This window comes from Vicia villosa, linkage group LG6, assembly GCF_029867415.1.
Source record: "Vicia villosa cultivar HV-30 ecotype Madison, WI linkage group LG6, Vvil1.0, whole genome shotgun sequence".
In the NCBI taxonomy this organism is placed as follows: Eukaryota; Viridiplantae; Streptophyta; class Magnoliopsida; order Fabales; family Fabaceae; genus Vicia; species Vicia villosa.
The window spans coordinates 123,638,107-123,661,565 of record NC_081185.1 but is presented as its reverse complement, the minus strand read 5'-3'; the positions used below and the strand labels follow the sequence as shown (position 1 = coordinate 123,661,565).

General features: G+C 31.9%; 1 protein-coding gene and 1 pseudogene across 2 annotated transcripts; one reads left to right on the top strand and one right to left on the bottom strand.

The window, feature by feature from the left end:
* Nucleotides 1-4,338: 4,338 nt before the first annotated feature.
* On the bottom strand, nucleotides 4,339-8,317 carry LOC131614584 (uncharacterized; annotated as a pseudogene).
* A 7,022-nt stretch (nucleotides 8,318-15,339) lies between these two features.
* Nucleotides 15,340-18,069, top strand: LOC131609834 (transcription factor SCREAM2). Of its 2 annotated transcripts, none has more exons than XM_058881646.1 (4): nucleotides 15,340-16,594; nucleotides 16,876-17,106; nucleotides 17,306-17,476; nucleotides 17,674-18,069. In XM_058881646.1, the coding sequence occupies exons 1-4, from the start codon at nucleotides 15,599-15,601 to the stop codon at nucleotides 17,755-17,757; spliced, it is 1,482 nt and encodes a 493-aa protein (XP_058737629.1). In that variant the 5' UTR covers nucleotides 15,340-15,598; the 3' UTR covers nucleotides 17,758-18,069. The 2 variants fall into 2 exon arrangements, with proteins under 2 accessions (XP_058737629.1, XP_058737628.1); XM_058881645.1 differs by having other exon boundaries at nucleotides 17,671-18,069.
* Nucleotides 18,070-23,459: the final 5,390 nt, after the last annotated feature.

The window sequence follows — 23,459 nt, the reverse complement described above, 5'->3', positions numbered from 1 at the left end:
AAAACAGTTTTGAAATGATAAACAATTTATCTAATCGTGTCAATTGCATAATCACTAAATTCATTAATTTACAATTGAAAGTAAATGTGTGTGTGTGTGTGTGTGTGAGAGAGAGAGAGAGAGAGGCAGAGAGAGGGTACAAGGATTTGTTTAGGCAGTTCACCAATCATCATCATTATGGCTACATTTGCCCTCAATTCCAAATGTAATTTAGGTATCAATCTTACTATGCAAAAATTGTTTACAAGAGAATAGTAGCAATATAACCATACAAACCCAATGTTTGATATTGATTCTAACTCATTCTATTCTCTTTATCTTGAGCTCGATCAAGTAATCCGATAATACCAATTGATCCTCCGATTGTCGTTATTCTTTCAACAAAACCACCATCTTCGAAGCTTTCAGTTGGCTGAATCCAATTGTGAATTATCGTGATCCAAGATTTTCAATTGATTCTCCGGTTACCGTTACTCTTTCGATAGAACCACCTTCTTTAAAGCTTTCACTCGACTGAATCCAAATTATGAAATCTTGTGCAAAACCCCTGAATCAACACCTTGATCTTGGAGGACAAACCCTAACTGGTTTTTCCCAATGAAACCCCCAAAGATTCTCAACCCAATTTACAATTCAACAACCTAAATTGGACATTATCAAATAAGAATCTAGATGGCACCCAACGAGAATGATTATGTGTAATTATTGTGTGTATGCATAGATGAGAGATTGAAGATTAAGAGAACTCTTTGTATGTTTATTGTTTCATCAAGTTTGAAATGATGCATGTATGAGGTATTTATATGTGTGCAAGTTGGAGGAAAAAAGAAAATTAGGAATTTAGAAAAGAATGGAGATTTTCAAAAAATTTAACACATGTGTCGACTTATTTTGACACATGTGTCGAGACATGCAAGTCATGACTCATAGCAGAAAATTTTATGTTATGTGTCAAACTGGAAAGCCATTATAAGTCGACTCATGAAAACAAAAGGTACATGCTATAAAAAGCAAGTACATATGTGGACTCATATAAGAAAATTTTATTTTATGTGTCGACTTGAAAGGCTTCATGTGCCGACACATGCAAACATGGCCTACAATGCTTTAAAACGCAAGCATATATGTCGATTCATAGGTCGTATGTGTCAATACATGGACCTGTTTTTCATTTAAAATCTGATTTTTAATGCGTAAAATCTTTTCTAAATGCATTCTAAGTTTCCTAATACTAAGATGCATATTAAGACTCAAAGATACCGTCCAAGATACATAAATGCTAAAGTTTTCCTAATTTTGAGATCATGCAAAACATCTCTAATGAGATAGTGCACTTACAATTCCGTCCTCTTTCATTCAGTCTCCTTTGAGAATGAGACAAAAGTGTAACAGTAATTAGATTGAGGTTGATATTGTCTTTTCTATAGGTAAAAGTGTTCATTAAGTGGTCGTAAAAATTGGTAATGAACACAACATTATAATTTTTTATCTTCATCTTTGACATCCACCCCAAGTCTCGTCAGATTAATATCATGTTATAAAACATATTAACATATTGTTTGTAAATCATATCTTTCTTGCACCTTTAAACTATATAGTTGTTATTTCACAAACAATTTGTTCATTAGCATTTTGGACATATATATATATATATATATATATATATATATATATATATATATATATATATATATATATATATATATATATATATATATATATATATATATATATATATATATAGGGACGTATCAAATGAGAACTTTGGCTATTATGAGAACTAAGAACTTTTAATAATAACCGTACGATTTAAAATCAATGACTCATATTTTACTTAAATGTTAAGAGATTGTAATTAATAGATAGATTCTGGTTTCAATACATATCACATTAAAGTAAATCTGAGCATTGATTTTAAATCATACGGTTATTATTAAAAGTTCTCAGTTCTCATTATAGCCAAAGTTCTCATTATAGCCAAAGTTCTCATTTGATACGTCCCATATATATATATATATATATATATATATATATATATATATATATATATATATATATATATTGAATTTTAAATTTACACAAAACCACCTTCAGAGACGTTAGGTACAAAATATGATACATCATTTCATTTGAAACACATAGACATGTCAATCATGTGGCATTCTCTTGCAATTCTAACCAATCAGCGTCTACCATGTCTGCGAGTTTTGTTTCACACAACGCCTTATCTAAACTTTGTTGAGTCAACAAATCCTTAATCTCTTTTGTTATAATCCAAAATTGTCTGTTTCGTCAAATCTTGTCACATCGAATTTCATACTAAAGTTAAATGTGATTTAATACCTACCTATTGTTAGAATAACAACTAATAACAAAAGAGTAAATAGAAACAAATGTGTGATTACAGAATAATTATAGTTCCGTATTATAATTTGAAACTATTAAGATTTGAGTATTACAAGCGAATAGTACTCTAATTCATTACAAGAATACCCTTTGCTCCTCTTTTATGACTATGAGTCATGCTTAACAAAATCAAATACGTTTTGACTATCTATAACTAGAGAGAAGATCATTTAGTAAATTAGAAGTTTCAACTTTTTAAAATTGTATTTTGTTGACCGTCTCATGATGGAAAATCCTAAGATAGTGACAAAAGCCAATGCAAATTGCTTGTTATCTTTTCAAACATATAGTCTTTCAATCACCTATATGAAGATCGATGAATCTACTTGATTAGTTTGGAGGGACAAGTGGAAGAAAGATAGAACAAGCTTTGAAGAAGAGGGAATTGAAAAGTAGTGTTGATAGTTCCAAGTTTGATTAGAGAGTAAAAGGGGTCACGAGAAGCTTGGGTTTGTTCCGGAAAATTTATTCCAAAGACTTGCCTTTCAATCTTGCATGGTTCAAAATTCAAATCATAACTTAGGGAGTTCCTCTTCCGGCATTAGTTACACTCACTTCAACTTGAACATAAATATATGTTGTGTGTTTGTGGAATACTATATGATCTCATGTTTTATTTTGAATATAGTATTATTTTATTTAGGATTTTGTCAGAAATATTTTTGAATTTTTTACTATAAATTAATTTCTGGCGCGTCACTTTCTGGTCCCAAGAAATTCATATTATAGATGCATGAATTATATATTATATCTATATATTTACATGCATGTCGGAAGAGGGCTAATTTAAAGAAAATGTAACAACTTTATAAAACCTGTGATTTCATTAAAATCTACCTGCTAGATGCCACCTAATCATATCTTTCAAAACCTTCAACAGCAACCAGCTAATAATTGACTAATGAAAACCATATATTAAAATAACCTTAGCATAAAATATGTTTGATCGATTAAGATTAGTACTTTTTGTTAACTTGAAACTATATCATCATGACTAGGACCACTCTAGAAACTTAATAATACCAAAATTATCAACATATCTTGAGTTCACTCAAGTCCACATTATTTTTTCTGTCTTTGCTGTTGTACTTACAGCCTCAGGACCCTCCAATCGGTACACACCATGCCCACTTTCCTATAGCACATCTCCCCATCAATCTGCTACCCATCTTTGCTTCATGTGTTTCATTTTAATAAGACTTCTTCGGATTTGAATTTTCTTGTTACAAAATTAATATTTAAAATACGGTACACTGAATCACTATGGGGCATTGTATCTATCTTGAATATAAACTATTTTCTATGTTTGTTTAATTTTTTATAAGTAATTATATTATAGATAATATAAAGTGTCCATCGGTCCGAATGTTCATCGGTCAAGACTAAGAAACACGGTGTGAACTTCAAATTTTTTTAGATAGTGTCAATGTTTCGGTCGATCTAAAGTCCGCATCACAACGACTACGAGATTTTGTAAGTTTTAGATGTGAGAGCTCTCACGGCTATGTCATTTAGGGTCCGTTTGGTTCAACGGAGGGGAAGGGAAGGGAGGGAATTTAATAGAGGGGAGGGGAATGGAGGGGAGGGGAGGGGACGGAATTTAACTAAATATGTGTTTGGTTCAAAGAAGGGGAAGGGAGGGGAGGGGAGGGTTTTTTAACAAATATATGTTTGGTTCACAAGGGGAGGGGAGGGGATTTTAAAATTAAATTACATTTTTATCCTTACAAATATTATCATTTGTACTTAGTAAAAATAATTCTAAATAAAAATAACTTTAGGTAAATTTCACCAAATAAAAACTTGATAATTCATAAACCACACAAATTTAAACAAAATATCTAGAAACATATTAAATTTAAACAAATTATTCAGAAACATATTAAATTTAAATAAAATATTCATAAAAATCGTAAAGCTATTAGAAGATGGTCAATCAGATGAGCCAAAGACCATTTGCATTATCACTGCTTTGCGTGCTTCAAGCGGACACTGGAGAATCATCCTAAGTTTGTCAGCATCTTTCATGACAGTGCAATATATCTGAGGCAATGACTTTGCATCACATCCACATTCCTTTATTAAATTCCATGTTTCTTCCCCTGAAATTGGAGGCAACTCATATTTCTGACACTCTCTCATTATTTCATTTCCTTCTCGTATTGCAGCATTTCCTTCTGTTAGTGCATTTACAACCAAGACAATTGATTCTTGGAGTTCAGTAATATCGTTGTTTGTATCTTTGTTTTTTACTACTTTCATTTTTTTCATTTTACTACCACTTAAAGGATCTGGTGATTGTGTTTCAGGTACAGAAAAATCGTAAGTAGCATCAAAGTTTTCCAAATTCACCTCATTTCGGGCAACATGGTCATCAATATCTTGAATAGTTTCAACAAAGTCTTCATTGGTGACCGATGACTTTTGTTTTCTTGTCTCTTTTAAAGTTCCAGATTCCTCTCCATCAGCTCGGTTAGGTCCATAAAGTATCAACATCTTCTCATAATTTGGAAGTGGTACATTTCTCCAATTTGATGCTTTTGGTTTTGACTGAAAAAGTATGATAAATAAAAGATCTAAGATTAATAAAATTTATACAATTATTTATTAATAAAAAAATTTAAAATACAAAAAGGTCATCAAAAGTTACCTCAATTAGAGCATTCCAAACTTCTGACTCGGCATCCCATAATTGTGTAGTTGAATTCCAAGGAAAGCCGCTCATACCACCTTTAAAAATGTCATAATATTCAATGAAATTTTTTTTCAAAGTTTTCCAACGGTTTTTTATCTTCACCTTGTCAACTTTGTTTCCAAACAACGCACGGAGTTCAGCTGCAATATTTTCATATGCTGATGTAGTGAATGTACCATTGACTTTGTTCCCCTTTTCATATTCATGCATAAAAGCATCAACAAGAGCATCATCCATGACTCTATTCCAAGTCAAAGTTCCAGAATTACCATTATTAATTGGTAATTGCTTATTCGATGCCATAAACTATGAAAACGAGCAATTATAACACAACAAAGTTAATAAATATAATTAACAAAAAGTTGCAATATCATACTAAATATCATAATAAATTTGGTACTACATCAAGGAACAACAAACATAAAAGTAATAATATAAAATACAAGTCAGACTCTTTAAGCTAAGTTATTATTTTGATAATTTAACCACATTTGATGTGCTACACTATCTTTTATAACCCCACCCATAGCAAGTTCATCTCTATCACTTCTTGAACCTTGATGATTGTCATGAGATACATTTTGATTTGCAAGTTCAGCATCTACTTCTGCTATAAGGTCTTCATCCGGGTCTACACTCATTAGATAATTGTGAAGAATGCAACATGCAAAAATGATTAATTTTTGAGCTTTGACTCCATAATTTGGCTCTGTTGAATTAGATAAAATCTCAAATCTTTTTTTCAATACACCAAAGGCTCTTTCAATTGCATTGCGTAAAGACGAATGTCGAAGATTAAACAACTCTTTAGAATTTTGGGGTGGATTTCTAGCGGAATATTCTTTCAGGTGATACCGAACTCCTCTATAAGGCATAATTGAGCCACTTGTCAACATGAATCCAGCATCGACAAGATAATATTTTCCTATAGTAAAGGTAAATAATAAATGTGATAGTTTAAAATATAATATAAACAACTATAAGTCTAGGTTATTCTTATATTACCTTGAGGAATTTTAAGTTTATCTTCACGTGTTAATGCATTCTTTATTATTCTAGAGTCAGAGGCAGACGCTTCCCATCCCGCGAGCACATAAGTAAACTTTAAATCAAAAGTACACGCTGCTAAAACATTTTGTGTCGGATAGTCTTTCCTACCGCGATATCTAGTAGCATCTTTTGCGGATACTTTGACACGTATATGTGTTCAATCTATTGCATCAACACAATCCTAACAAATATAATATTTTTTTATCAATAAAACCTATGAATACTAGAAATTTTAATATTTTTGTGTAGGAAATATAATTTATTAATAAAATATTTTACCTTAAAATATGGGTAGAATCTATAACTACTAGAAATTTCATGAGGGACTGTTGAGCCATCGGGTTGGACTAGAAATTTTTCTTCAAATTCTAGAATAGCTCTCAAAACTTGATGAAGATGACGACTAATAGTCTCGCCGGAACGACGAAACCAAAAGTTGACTTCACGATTTTTAGCATTATGTGTTAATATGTAAATTGATTTTGCAACTTGTTCTTCCACACTTGACCACCGGGTAGTTTGTAACCCCCCTTCTCTTTCTAACATACCACATAAGGTCATAAAGGTTTGAGGACCCATTCTTAATATATTTCTACTAGTTTCACTATTACTAATTCGATACATTATTTCTTCCCGAACTCTTTCTCTCTCAGAGCTCATACTATAACCCAATTTTCTCTTACGAGACATTTGAACATAACAGTAAACAACAATACACATTAGTTGAACAATAGCTCTTCGACGCAAATCAAACCATTTGTTAATAACAATTCTCTGCTCTTGAGGATTCATTTAACCCAATAAAATAATTTCTATAATAAAGAATAGATAAAATAATGTTAGAATGTTAAAAAAAAAATAGACAAATAAAATTACACTACATCATTACAACATAGAAAATAAAATATCATAGAAAATAAAATATCATTACTGCTACTGTTGACGGAACATACATTTTATATCATGAAAATAAGTTAAAAAGTAACAACAAAAGTTTATGAAGATTTGGGTTAAATTAGTATAATATTTACATGAAAAGTAAATTATGCATGTAAATAAGAATTAGACAAGCACAAGTGCACAAGTTATATATGCAGCGGCGGTACTCCTACTGCTATTTGACGGAACGATCATATATAACTTGTGCAATATATATCCCACATATATAACTTGTTCCTATAGCGGTACTGCTACTGCTATTTGACGGAACGATCATATATAAAAAAGTGACAACCTCTCTTATTATTCATATAGGAACAATCATATATATCCCACATACTTTTTCTCATATAATTAAATTATAATTAAAAAGAAAAATTCAACAAAAGTAAAAAAGTGAAGAACTCACCCGAAGACAAAATTGAGAAGACAACAGCACAGTATGGAACGTGAAACACCTGAGAAAAAACCTAGTTTTAATAATTCAATAAGGATAATATTGGAATTAAAAAATTAATTGAGGTTAAATTAGACATTATAATAAAATTCTAACAAATGAGTCTTCCCTCCCCTCCAAATCCCCCCAAATTGAGGGGGAGCAAAAAATGAGTCTACGAGAGATTTTGCTCCCCTCCCCTCCCCTCCCCTCCCCTTATAAAAAATGAACCAAACACATATACTTACAAATATCCCCTCCCCTCCCCTCCCCTCCCCTCCATCTACCCCCAACCAAACGGACCCTTAGAAAATGCATCTCGTTAGACTAAGGTGTATGAGTTTTCTATATAAACTATCCTTAGTCTCGATTCTTGTAGTGTTATATTTGTGAGAGTCTTAAATAAGGACGGCTCCAAAGTCCCTGCCTAGAATGATGCCGCCCAGAGAGACATCCACACTGAACATGAGGTGTTCGCTCTTGGGCCAAATGACGTGTATAACACCATTATCTCCTGTTAGTTACGGGAGAAGGAGTCATACCACGACTCCTTGAAAAACAGGTAGTCAACAGTCTCCCTTAATCAAGGGGGGCGTTGCTGCCCCTAAGGGTTTCATATAAACTTTGAGCCTAAGAGGCCTTTATAAATACTTCACCCCTAACAACTGAGGGGGGGTCTTAACTCATAAAGATCACACCTTACATATTTTTAACTCTAAAGCATCACACTTATAGATAGAGCCTCTCACCTCATGCGAGCATGTCCTATAAACCACCATAATCACCACCATTTAGGGCTTCTTGCCGACGTGGGCTAGTACTAACCACCATACATCGTGATATACCTACTAAGCCTTTTGAATACCCTTGTCCTTGTATGGGTAACATGAACACCAGCTCTTTTTTACCAGTACAATTCTTAAACAATATTGAATTATATTTTTGTCAGTTTGAAATGCAAAAGATGTTCAAAATGTAATGTATTAATTAGGGGTGACAAACGGGCATGTCCGACCCATTTAGGATTGCCCCACAAAAACCTGTAAAAAACGAGGCGGGGCAGTGCAAAAATCTTGACACTGCATATTTTAAGCCTGAAAATGCAAGAAAAAAAGTATGTTAATGTCTGTGTCGACAAAAACCCACAAAAAAAAGGGCGGGACAAGGCGGATACATTAGAGGGTACACGCCTAAAACTTTGGCTCATTCCGCAAAAAGTGCGGTCAACACGGATTTTCCCGACGGGTCAAAAATTTCCACTTCCTCTTCACTTCTGCATTTCTATTTTTTATTAACCAAACAAACTCAAAATCTCAACTCTGAAATCAACTTAGTTGGATAATTTTGCTTATAAATTTGGTTAAATTTATCACGTCTTTGATGTTTCCAACTATTAAGTGAGGGATTAGTACTTACTTTTTTAAATATTCACTTTGTTTCTTCGTTTCCCCTTCTAAACTGCTAATTTTGTTCAAATTATAGAATCCGAACATGCATATTCTATATGCCTTTGGATTCTAAAATTTGATTATGCATCATTTTACATGCTTTCATATTATATATTCTGAAATTTCGCTACTTGCTTTCAATTATTGTTGTCAAATGTGTTGATTTGTATAAGTTTTTTGGTCAATTTTTTAATAATGAATAGGAATATTCTCAAAGATCACCTTAAAGGGACACACAATTTTAGTCATTCCCTCTGCTAGTTAGAGGCCTCAACAGAAAGATGAAATTGATAAAGTCAGACATTGTAAGCCATAACGTTAACCTACGCTACAACTATAAAAGATTGAGGTCAAAAGGAGCCACAGTAAACTAAGGAGTAATATCCCAAAGACACGTTGTTTCACCACTATCGACATTTTATGGGAACCATGTGGTCGAACATTTTTGTAAGAGGTGATTTTATTTTTTTCTTTTATATTGCTTCTATTTTTTTTAGTTCCGTGATGCACCATTTGAATGTGTTAGTAATAAAAAAAGGTGATTCTTTTGACTATTCCAAAAGAAATATGGTTCGAAAATGTTATCAAATACTTTGGACTGGAAGACCCTGCCACCATGAACTACAACCAAACTGATCATGGCTTGATGGGTCATCTTTAATAAGAGGTGGTGTCGGGAGACCAATAGTGTTGGGTTGAATATGAGAGTAGAACCGCCTAATTCGGTTTCCAATTGCGAACGAAAATTCATTAGTATTCCACTAATATGAGAATCACAAGTGTATTTTAGTTACAAGAGATTGTCACAATCAATTTGAAAACTTAACTCAACTACTAAGCAACTAATATATAAATCTTGATTCTTCTTATGTTGAACACAACTCGCTAGGCTGCAAATTCCTTAAGATATTTACTCTACCTTGAAATATTTCACCCTCTCAGAAATAAAGCACTCTAAGATTTAATCTGGAATGATTTTCATTCCAAGATGTTCATCCTCTCAGACACAAAGTACTTCAAAATTTCAGAAAACATTAGAACACTGATGAATTTCTTCACACTAGATCTCCACACTCTTTCATAGAGTTGAAATCAAAACATACAATGGGTTTTTGGCCAGAGGTTGATGATGGTGATTTTCAAAAAAGAATTTCACACACTTTTTAGAATATTCACAAATTCAACACGAGCATTTTTTTCTTCAAGTATGAATTGATATATAGAGTTGTGTTTTATACAAATGCGGGGTATGAAATAAACCATTATGTTATGAAAGAAAGTTTTGCAAGTTATGTTATGAGATAGAGAAATTTAGTTTATATATGTGCTATATAAATCACTAGAAATGAGTAAATATGACTCTTTGATTTGAGTTAAAAACAAAAAGGATGATTCGATTCAAATGATAAAATGACTTCAGTCAAGAAAATACAATTCTGATTTTTCTTCTTTGATTCGAGTCATGTGATTCCTGTCAAGAAAATATCTGATACGGGTAACATCACTCGAAATGAATTCCAAAATGAGAAGTTCAACCATTATTCAAGTCAACTTATTATATGATTCAAATCAAACTTTTTCCTAATTTAAATCAGGAGATCTTGTGATCTGAATCACACTTCCAGTGGAGATTTTTATTTACTCATTTCGTTCATGATTCGAGTCACCCAATTCATTGAGATAAATCATGCTTACAAATTTTCAATTTTGAGAAAATAATGAGTATATATACCATGTATTATATATGGAAGATCGAGGAAGACATATCATGAACAATTAAGAAATGAGGGTGGAATTCATTTAGACCCATATCAAAAACGTTTTGATCGGCGTCTATAATAAGATATGTTTTTCTACCCCTACACTATTCACTACTAGGCAAGACATGATTATACTTTAGTTAGATCATATATGGATTATGTATTATCTGATGCTTACTCGAGTGATTCTTGTGCTAGTTTGGGTACATGCAAATTATTTCAAGGCACTTACTCGTCTATGCTCAATCTATGATAACCCAAGAACAATTTGATGATAAGTATAATGAGTATATATACCATGTATTATATATGGAAGATCGAGGAAGACATATCATGAACGATTGAGAAATGAGGGTGGAATACATGAGGTGACATTTTCATATATTACATCCATACGTGTTGCCCACATATGAAGGAGAACTTCTTAGACCATATGAGGAAGAGCTAAAGATAATGGTGGCCATGCAGATAGTATGATCCATGTTTGCGCGTGTATCAGAGAAAATGGAATTTAGATATTGTCTGGTAAGGGTTTAAAGGAGAATACATGAGTTCACAATGTTATGGAATATATTCTATGGAAGGTTAAGAATGCATTGTGTAAGCTGATCAGAAAAACTAATTAAACCGATTGTTTCAGGTTCGGTTCCAAAACTGAACCAAACCAATGAAAATCAATGTGGTTTGCTTCGGTTTTCGGTTTTAATTTATAGGAACATTCAAACCGATGAACTGAACCAATGGTATAATTACGTTCTAAATCTTTTATTCCACTCATCATTAAGACCAAATTTAATGTCGGTCCAACCGTTCTCCATCTTTCTTTACGTTTTCTTCCTTTTAGAAAAACATGCCATCTACAACCAAACTCTGAAATAGTGAATCGTTTCTTTCGCCGCCCTCCACCAATGTTGCTATCTCGACCGTCATTCTGATATGTTATGGTCGCCTTCTTATTGTTAAAACTCTCTTTGTTAGTTTTCATGTTTTTTAAAGATTTTTTGTTTCTTCTTCTTCAACAAAATTTCTTCAGGTATTATTACAAAATAATTTTTATGTGTGTTTGAAGTATGGAACCATTACTACAAATAATACATTTTATAACAAAACTTTCACCCCACCCAACAAAAAACCGAGATGCACACCATAGACTCGTCACTTTTTTTTTTGTAAGATACCATATATTTCTTCGGTTTTTCTAGAAACTGAGGGGTAAAGTATTTAGAGGACACGTCTTCGAATCCCATCAACTACATTTTATCACCTTTTATTTTTTTACCTATTACCTCGGAAACCGAGGGTTCAAGTATTTAGAGGACACGTCTTCGAATCCCAACAATTATATTTTAACACCTTTTAATTTTTTAATTTTTTTATGACCTATTACCTCAATTTTGCTAGAAATTAAGGGATAAAATATTTAGATGACACGTCTTCGAATCCCAGCAACCACATTTTATCACCTTTTAATTTTTTTATGACCTATTACCTCGGTTTTGTTGAAAACCGAGGAATAAAGTAGCATATTTTATTATTTTTTTATGACCAATTTGATGTAAAAAATAAGTAACGAATCTTTAGCGTCAATTTATACAGTAACAATGGTCAAGACATTGTCAACTCATCAATCCACGTGAAACATTAGTGATCCGCGTGAAACTCTCACTAGTCAATCAAAATGTAAATTCCACCACTATCTATCTTGAATGCAAAGTGCTGAAATTTAAACTTAACATATTAAAAAACAATGATAATGAAAACAAGAGAAGGAAAATATTTTAATGTTTAATCATTTCTCTAGCTCAGAAAACATGAAAGTAACTTATTAATGTTAATTGTTGTTGTATCAAGTAAAATGTTTAATATTTTTGTTGTTGAAATTTAGTATTTAACGATTCTACTGATTTTGTTGATTTGTTATTGTTGTTGATATTTAACGTTTAAAGATTCTATGGATTTTGTGGTTGTTGTTATTGTTGTTGAGATTTAATGTTGAAGGATTTTATTGATTTAATTTTTGTTGTTGTTATTGGTGTTGTTGTTGATGATGAAGAGGAAGATTTAGGATTTGTCAACAAATTTGATGTTTTACAGATTAAAACAAAACAAAAAATATAGGTTAAAACTAAATTTGGTAAATAGGATTTTACCTCTCCGTTATTGTTAAAAACTGAGGTAAAAAGTAGCGCAGTTTTAAAAATCCAAAAATACTGTTGTTGGGGATTGAACAAATGAGTAGTGCCACTTTTTCCCTCAATTATTCAAAAACCGAGGGATAAAGTGTCAGGTTTTCATGTCGCCATTCGTTACCTCGCCTGTGTAATCGAGGTTATATCTTCTTCGCGTCTGAGGTAAAATGGGATTATTTGTAGTAGTGAACATGTTAATTTATGTGTATTGAAATTTTTTGTTGTTATTTGTTAAGCTTTCAAATCTCTTTCCAACATTCTGATGTCAAGTGTCAACTTTTATATTTGATAGTGAACTTAGTTCATAATGCAATAGAAATAATGTCATAATGTAGTCAGGGGCGGAGCCATTCAGTGCTGAGGGGGTGCAGATGAACCCCCTGAACTTTAGAAATTTCTACCAATTATTCTTGTTTACCACTATTTTGCACCCCCTGAAATTATTATCTTGCACCTCTAATTTTTTATTGTTTCTAATCTAATTTTTTTTTAACTGCCGAAAAAGTATGTAATATCTCTGCACTTTTTTCACTTGATTGATTGATATTTACTTTTCATTTAAGACAACATGATTTATGACTTTTTACATTTCTTTATTACAATAGTATAAAAATAATTGATACTATATCACTAGCGTATTCTACATCCTTAAACTCGTAGCTCTATGCCTAAACCACTAACTTAGGATCCAAAATGACTAACTTAAGTTTGTTGGTATCTACAAGACAAACAATGTGTCACTTTAATATAGGAGTATTTTATTATAAAAATATTATTATATGACTCTAATAAAAAAAATTATTTTATCTATCTTTTACAATATTGATCAATAGTAATATCTTAATTATTATTTTTTAATTTTATTAATTTATCTCTTTCACATTACGACTGATAAACAAATTTAGAAGATAATCCTGTCTTTTTTCATATAAAATTTAATACTTGTAGATCATTTGATTATTAGCATAAATTATAATTTTTTTTTTTACTTCTCATTTACATTTTTCTATTATTTCATGTTCTAAATATTAAATACCAAAATTTATAATTTGTTAAACTTACCTAATATAAATTTATGGTACTATTTCTGAGAAATCCAACTACTTGATTTGATAAATAAGACAGAATTCATAGTATGTGCATATAAAGGATTAATTTGAATATATATATATATATATATATATATATATATATATATATATATATATATATATATATATATATATATATATATATATATATATATATATATATATATATATATATATATATATATATATATATATATATATATATATATATATATATATATATATATTATGAGAGTGTATTTTTTATATGAGAATGTGAGAATGAATCTGAACTGTTAGATTTTAAAATAAATGGTGGAGATTATGTGTGAATCTTTGTAAAAATTAAGATTAACTTATAATTTATTTGAAAAAATAGAGAATGAAATAAATTGCATAAAATGTATTATTTTAAAAAAAATAGTATAAACTATATTAAAAAATACGATAATAGAAAATACACCGATGAATATAATATTTTAAAAAAATAAATATTATAAATCAAATCGAACTAAACCAGATAATTTAGTTTAATTTTAATTTTAAAAAATACTAAAAATAAAACTAAACCAAATAAATAGAGATATCACCCGTTCTGATTTTTTTAACCAAAAACCACTATAAATCAACCCAATTACACCCCTGTAATTGTAATTAATTGTTGTCTAGCTCGATAATTGTAAAAAATTTAATGACAATTTGAAAACTTTAGATGCCAATTGGAACATATATATTGAGATTATTAGTTAATATTATTTAATCTTATCAATATAAACTTACTATTTATTTTTTATTTAATTTTATAAAATTTTCAAATTACTATTTATTTTTATGTAATTTTGTGAATGATTGGTTCTCTTTTTAGACTCCTCTTGTATTTAAGTAATCGGTTTTAATTCATTTAACAAAGTTATTTAAACTTGTTTAACTAGAAGTGTTATAAAAATAATAACATTAAATAGGACAAAAATAGTAAAATTTCATTTATATACTAAACCATGAAATACAAAATAATAATAATTTATATTTGATATGGAAATAGTAACACCTAATTTATAATTAATATATAATAATTAAGAAACGAATTGGTTTTTTATATTATTTTAATTAATTTTAAAAAAATAATAATTAAAAACAAATGTTTAACGAAGATTAAGAAAGCACTAATTAAAGGGTTAAAGGGAATGCTAATTATTAAAGGGTTAAAGAGGGTGGTTAAAACATTACTCTTTAAGTACCCTCATTTCCCTCTTTAACTCTTTAATTAGCGCCCATTTAACTTTTTAATTTGCACTCTCTTAATCAGTTGAACATTTGTTTAAACAAGAGTGGTTGTATAAATTGGCGAAAGTTATTTTAGCAAGAAAGAGAGGCAAAGCAAAGCAAGCACATGCAGATTGCAGACACACTTGGAGTTGGATAGATAAACCTCACTCACTCAACCAGCCATTCCATTCCCTCTTTTCTTTCTTTCTTTCTTTCCCACACACAAGATAAACACAAACACAAACACAAACACAACACAAGCACAACGTTCTCAACCTCCTCCTCATTCTTCACACAATTCACCAAAACTAAAAAACCTCTTCACCTTTTTTGTCTCTCATGGAACGTTACACGCTACCCTTACCACAAGGACTTCACAACACTCTCACTACTATACCTTGGACTGAACCACAACAAGAACAACAATCACCTTCATGGTCCACACCTAACTCCGAACCTAAACTCAACACCGACCAAGATATTGCCATTGCTATTGCCATGGCTGGTACTGGTAGTAGTACTACCTCTCTCCCTTTCTTCAAACCCGAACCTGATAACTTCTACAACCTCAACTCCGCCACTACAACAACCAACAACAGCAACAGCAACAACGTTGTTCCGTTTATGTCAAATCCGAATTCTACTAATGATAATTTTCTCATGCACCAAAACACAAACACCTTGGATTCAATTTCAAATCCACACTCTTTTTTCCACAACAACAACTACTTCTTCAACAATAGCAACAGCAATAATAATCCTTTTGAATTGGGATTTGATAATGGATTCTTTATGGGAAACAACAACAACGCCGCTTCGAATTCACCTGTTTTTATGGGTGGGTCCCTCGACCTGAGTTCCGCTTCCGAGTTTCCACCGAGTCTTGAACTCGATGCTTCTGTAGCTCCTTTCAGTGCTTCGTTTTCTATGCCTCTTGACCTGTCTCAACCGCAAACTCAACAACAGCAGCAGCAGCAGCAACAACAACAACAACAGCCGACGACGTTGTTTCAGAAGCGGCGAGGGGCGTTGGAGATTCCGAGGTTGGAGACGGTGGGGAACAAGAAGAAGAGGAAAGTGGAGAAGAAGTGGGAAGAAGATGGAAATGGTGGCGGTGAGGATGATGTTGAGGATTTTTCTGAGCTGAATTATGATTCTGATGAGAATGGAAATGATTTGAACAATTCCAATGGGACTGTTGTTACTGGTGGAGATCAGAAGGGGAAGAAGAAGAAGGGGCTTCCTGCCAAAAATCTCATGGCGGAGAGGCGGAGGAGGAAGAAACTCAATGATAGGCTGTACATGCTTAGGTCTGTTGTGCCAAAGATTAGCAAGGTATGGAAGAAGAAATCCTTAAGTTTTGTTTGCTATATTAGCTTCTATCAAGGTTTTGAATCGAGGTTGCGATAACGGTTGTACTCGAGTTTTGATTCTTGATATCTCATTGCGAATTGCTGTCAAATGCGACAGACGCAGCCTTAATCGCGCTTGTAGAAATATCAATGATGTTATCTTGATGTTGTAATCTAGTTGCTTAAGTTAATGGTAGCATAGCAATACATTTTCCTTTATGTAGAACATTGCTAATGTTGGGTATTTTCATTTGTTCATCATAGATGGATAGGGCTTCAATACTTGGTGATGCAGTGGACTACTTGAAGGAGCTACTGCAGCGGATTAATAATCTTCATAACGAACTGGAATCAACTCCTCCTGGATCATTGATGCAACCTTCTGCAAGTGCAAGCTTTCACCCGTTGACACCCACTCCGCCGACCCTTCCTTGCCGAGTCAAGGAAGATCTATATCCTGGTGACTTGCTAAGCCCCAAAAACCAATCTCCTAAGGTAATTTTTGTTTGTCTTGATGCAAATTTGTTCTAAGAAACTGTCAGATTTGTAGCTTGTGGCTTGCGAACCATGTAAATTATTCACGAATCGTGGCTTACTTCATATAGATCAGTAACGTTGCAAACGAATGTAAATGGGTGCAAACTATTTGCATGGTAATTGAGGAAGGTTTTTTGACTGTTTCTGAAATTTACAGGTGGAAGTTAGGGTAAGGGAAGGGAGAGCTGTCAACATTCATATGTTTTGCACCCGAAGACCAGGACTTTTGCTTTCTACCATGAGGGCTTTGGATAACCTTGGTTTGGATGTTCAACAAGCTGTTATCAGTTGTTTCAATGGTTTTGCTTTGGATGTGTTCAGAGCCGAGGTATAGCTCTTTCTCTAGTTCCAGACTTCACTCAAACATATCTGTTATTAACCTCCCTTACTTTCTTTTTGCCCATTGATGTTTGTTTGCCTCTCTTAGGTTGTTTGTTCTGTAGTGTTCTGAGTTCAGTAATTATTGACTTTCTTTCTATCATTTGAAGTTCTGATTTTGATTTATACTTTCTTGTTTCTTAGCAGCAATGCAGAGAAGGTCAGGATGTTCTCCCTGAGCAAATTAAAGCAGTACTTTTGGATTCGGCAGGATATCATGGTTTGCATTGATTGAAGTTTCTGATAAAATGCTACCCTTATGGAGGTACTAACTGTAGCTGCTGTAGCTCGCTGTTTGTAGGCGCATTGCGTCTTGTTCTTCGCGTTAGTAAAAGCCTGTGTCTTCAGGCCAAGATCAAATAGATTAGCTTAATCTTTAGGTGGAGAAGATAGCTGTTAACATTTTCTCAATTGTGCTTACGACAAAAGCAATCAATCGCATGTTGTTCAATTTATAATTAAGTGGTGTAACGAATTGTTAATTTTTTTCATGTCCATTTCTCTATTAAGTTTCTTGCCTATTGAATTTTGAATGTGATGCAACTTGGCAGAGCCCTGAAAGTTTGATATATTTTACCAAAAGAATGATTAAGTTCTTTAAACATGTGATTACCAGGACTCAACATTTCTGTCAAAATCATTGAAGTGTGACGAGTACTCTGAAGTCTCGTCAAAAGATCACTCGGAGATACATCCATTTCATCACTTTTGTTAAACAATAACCTTCTTACAAGGAACTTTCACAGAAAATGCATAGCATGACAAGCTTTTTGTACTTGACGATTTGTCATAAGTATCAAAGTTTCAAATGGCAGCTTGTGAAATTATTGATTTCTAGATTCAAATTGCAGACACAAACCTTTTTTGAAACACTTGTTAGTGTAAGGTGAAACTTTGAAAAGATGAACTAACACAAGATGTCTTTACACTCAAATGGCATGCATATTTGCGCATTATTGAAGGAAAGATTGAAACCTTATATATCTAATAATCTAAGCCTTCTACTAAACGTAAACATACAAATTGCAATCACACATCAAGCCAACCGTCGTTTCTTCAAACTCCAATGACACATCAAATGTCTTTTTGGAGCCTGGTCATTTAACACATTTTTGTCTGATGGTCATGGACATTTGTGCCTTCATGATATAGTAAAATACACAGCAAGTAACGACAGCCGTACATTTTCTTACTATAACAGGATTATCCTTAGGCAGTGATAGCCACACGCCACAGTAGTGATTAGTAATGCGCTAAAAGTTTAAAAATGTACATAAACACAATGCTTTTGATCTAGAAGCTTAGAAGTACATAAACATAATGCTCTCGTGTATCAAACTAATTAAACACATACATCTATATTTATATATAATTATATCATACTGAAATTAAAACATCTCCAATAGAAATGATTAATGTTTTATTTATATTATTATTGGAGGAACTATAATATTACACAATGGATAGTCACGCCAATCCAAGCATTATGCGACCTAAGTCCTTTCTTTAAACCTCTAAAAAAACAGAGATGCTTCGTTACATCTTTAATGTTCTCTCACACTTTATGAATTTTCGAAATTATCTCTCTCGCTTCGTCCGAATTAATACAATTCGGATGCACTCCAGCTCACTGTTGAAGAAAAAAAATATTTGTCCATTACTTAAATCACACTTTTAATATAAATCACATCTTTAATATAAATCACTCTTTTAATAGTGTTATCTTGACAGATCTTTAATATAAATCACATTTTGTTAGGGAAAAGTTATTTGTCCGGAGAACATTATTCAAACACATCATACGAGTAGTGTTATCCTGAGGCACTTTTAATATAAATCACACCTTGTTTTCTCTCTATATTAAGTAAGTTTAAAAAAAAAAGATTTTTTTTTTAAATAGATGTAAGGTGAATCTATCTATTTTTACTATTATTCATTCAAGTTATTTTCATTAATCAATTAAGAGAATTCCTCCGACCGAGTTTTTGACATTCAAAAGATATTTGAAAACAATAGCTGATTGACATCCTCACATTACTTCCGAAGAGTATGATCAATTCATTTTCTTTTTAGTTTTAAAATTCCATGTATTTCTTGTTTGATATCCTAACTATTGATTGTAAGATATCTCATCCATTACATGATTGTCATTGTTATGATTTTAGAAGTTTTAGGGTTTCAATTATGTCTTTTTATCACTAATGTGAAACCTATTTGAATAGTGTTATTCATACTCTTTCAAATAGTGTTATCTGAACATCAATATTTTAAGACTAAACAATGTCTATGATGTGTTGTGTTTTATTGATGTTGTGATTATAGAAAAATGATTGATAAACAATCAATGTACATGCATGTTTGGTTATCTTAACATGCTTTAGTATGCAAAGAAAAAAAATTAATCTTCTCATGAATTTGGACACTCATCTGGTATTGCTGAGGGATCATCGTCCCACGGGTGTGGATTTCGGTCTCATGTCCATGCACCTACTGCTAATGACCTGTTGTCATACTTGCTCATGTCGTACATGCTCATGCTGCACATGCTCTGTCTGACCTGCTCCTATTGCCAGTGGCGGAGTCGTGTTTAATATTTAGAGGGGGCCACAAATATAAATAATATACATAACATGATTTTAAATTACATTACGTAATCGTAATTGTAGCCGCAATATGACTAATGCAATAATTTTTGCAACCGCATCAGACCATAATTGCATTGTGTATTAAAATGATGCGTCTCGCTGCGATTAAAAATCACATTAAACAATTTCGCTTTTGCTTATTCAAGTATTTTCATTGAAACACAAAATTTCATAATCTCAAAATTCAATTTACTTTCTATCTAATGAAAAATTGTAACATCAAATATTTTTAAACAATATATTTCAAACATCTCTTAACTAAAAATCATATAGCAACGGCCGCAATACGTGATAAAATAACCATAACGATCGCAATTGTAACACCCACAATTACATTCACGATCACATGACAATTGAAAACTGATATATATATATATATATATATATATATATATATATATATATATATATATATATATATATATATATATATATATATATATATATGCATTTCTTAAAAATAAAAAAATCGGAGAAGTCTAAGCTTTTGAATTTAAGCTTAAAAAAATTGTAAATATTAAAATTGTTATGCCAATAGTGGAACCGTGGACTTTAAAGTTGCAGCACAAGTCTTTAACCAATTAGCCATTTCAGTTCCTAATCTGTATATGTTCAAATACTCTATATAAATATTATAATAATTAAAATGTTGGGGGTGACCATGGCCACCTCCTGGCCCAACGTGGCTCCGCCACTGCCTATCGCACCTCGTGAATTTCCTTGAGGCCAAAATGACATGTCATTACTTCCTCTATATGCATGTCATGTCGTTAATCTCATGTGGGATGGAGAGGTAAAACATATATTTATTCCAAGGGGCGTCATATGTGCGTGTGTGTGATATACCATTCAGGACATGCTTCGAATCCCAGCTAATGCACTTTATATTTTTATTTGTCAACAACTGTAAAATAAATTATTTAACCCTTCGATTTCTTTGATAACCCGAGTGATAAAATAATCAGATTTTACTATAAAACACTCGTTGAACATATTTTACCCTAATTATATCTTATTTGTAGTCGTCCCAACGTCGAATGCATCATTTATTTAGGATGGATTGCAAAACTGAAAAAAATATTCTATCTACCTTGAACAAAATATTTTATCAGCTTTTGCAATCCATCTCAAACAATAGTGTTGATGTTGTTGTTGAAGGTTTTGAACAACTATGATTTATTCCTAAAAGTCTTTACTGATGGATTGCAACTGTTGAAAAAATATTTTTTAATTTTTGGAACAAACACATATTTAGAAGTTGGATGCACTCAAAGTATGCAAATTGTATACGCTAGTGAAAGCATTGATAATGATAACATCAATAATCAATCTTTGTGAAGGCAGATATGACATTCAAGTGTAGATCTCTAGCATCTTGTATGGGACTGGGACATGCTGTATTTTTAAACTTTTAGATAAACAATCTTGATATTCTGCAAAGATTTGTTGTATACAATGAATTTTTAATATTTTGGATAAACAATGTAACCATTTACAAAAAATACTTTAGCCCCTCGATTTCTTTTTAAAACCGAGGGTTAGAGTAAAATATATTTTTTTTACAAAAATGGTTACATTGTTTACCTAGAATATTAAAAATATATTGTATGGGACCTGCTCATGATGTAATTTTAATATTCTAGGTAAACATCTTATATTCTACGAAGATTTGTTTCATACAATGTATTTTTAATATTTTGGATAAACAATGTAATTATTTTTATAAAAAAAATTATTTTACTCTAACCCCCGGTTGTTTTAAAAACCAAGAAGATAGTTAAGTGTTTTTTTTCACCATTTTCAATCAACGGCCTTAAACAAATCTTTGTCATCCATTTAAAGGTTATCAACGCTCAAGAATCCACCATTAAGGATCCGCGTGAAACCTAAGGGATGTCCATTATATAAGTTTCTTACGATATTGGAAATCTAAATAAAACATATGAAGCGTTTGAAACCTAAAGGAACTTGAAAAAGTTCTCTACGATGGATTGCAAGAGCAGAAATTCATCTGGGTTCAAGGTTTGTTCTATTAAATTTTTATTTGAACAAAAATGATTTTGATTATTGATATTAATTATCTTACCCTTTTTTACCAGAAACAAATACATGCAAGATCCGTACATGAAAGAGTTTTCCGGTATTTGATCTTGTCCATAATATCAAGGAATTGAATATCCAACATATGCTCTTCATGGACAATTAATGTAATATTCTTTGTAAATACGGTAACGAGTTTAATTAGAAAATGTAATATTATGGTAAACACTGCAACGACTATTGAAATGTAATATGTAATTAAACACTGCAACGACTATTCGTGATGCACTTCAAACCCTAGTTTTTGTAAATAATAAAAGTGCAAAAACTAGGGTTTGAACTCGTGCAATAATAAACCTTTACCTCAGTTTTTTAAAAATCGAGTGTTAAATCATTACTTTTCATGATGCCCTTCGTTACCTCGCTTCTTTAGCCGAGGTAAAATGAATTTTACATCCAACGTTAGAAGTGCTTTTTGTAGTAGTGTTTTAAACATTTTATTTATGTTAATTGTACTAATTGAACTATCTGTCGTTGATGTATTAATTTTGGAATTATTGCAATACACTAAAGTGTATTAACCGTGGTAAAATGATATCATAGTCGTTGCAGCAAGATGGACCATAGTTTTAGAAAGTAATAGAAGCATTTAGAATGAAAGGCATTTGTAGAAAAATGTCTATGATGTGATGTGTTTTACTGATGTTGTGATTATAGAAAAATGACTTCCAAACAATCAAGGTACAAGCATATTTGGTTATCTCAACATGCTTCAATATGCAAAGAGAAATTTAACTCGTCTAGTGAAGTTGGACAATCATCTGGTATTGCAAGGGATCGTCAATCCACAGTCGTGGATTTCTATCTCATGTACATACATCTACTGCTAACGTACCTATTAATTTCATGCTTGCTCCTATTGCACATGCTCTGTTGGACCTGCTCCTATTGCACTTCATGAATTTTCTTGAGGCCCAAAGGAAACGCCATTACTTCCTTTATATGCATGACATGTTATTGATCTCATGTGGGATGGAGAGGTAAAACATATATTTACTTATGCTTTTAAACATTTGATTTATGCCAATTAGACTAATTAGACCGTATGTCGTTGATGTATTAATTTTAGAAGTGTAGTGATACACTAAAGTGTATTAACCATGGTAAGAAGATATCACAGTCGCCACAGCCAAATGAACCAGAGGTTTAGGAAGTATTAGAAGCATTCAAATTGAAAGGCATTTGTAG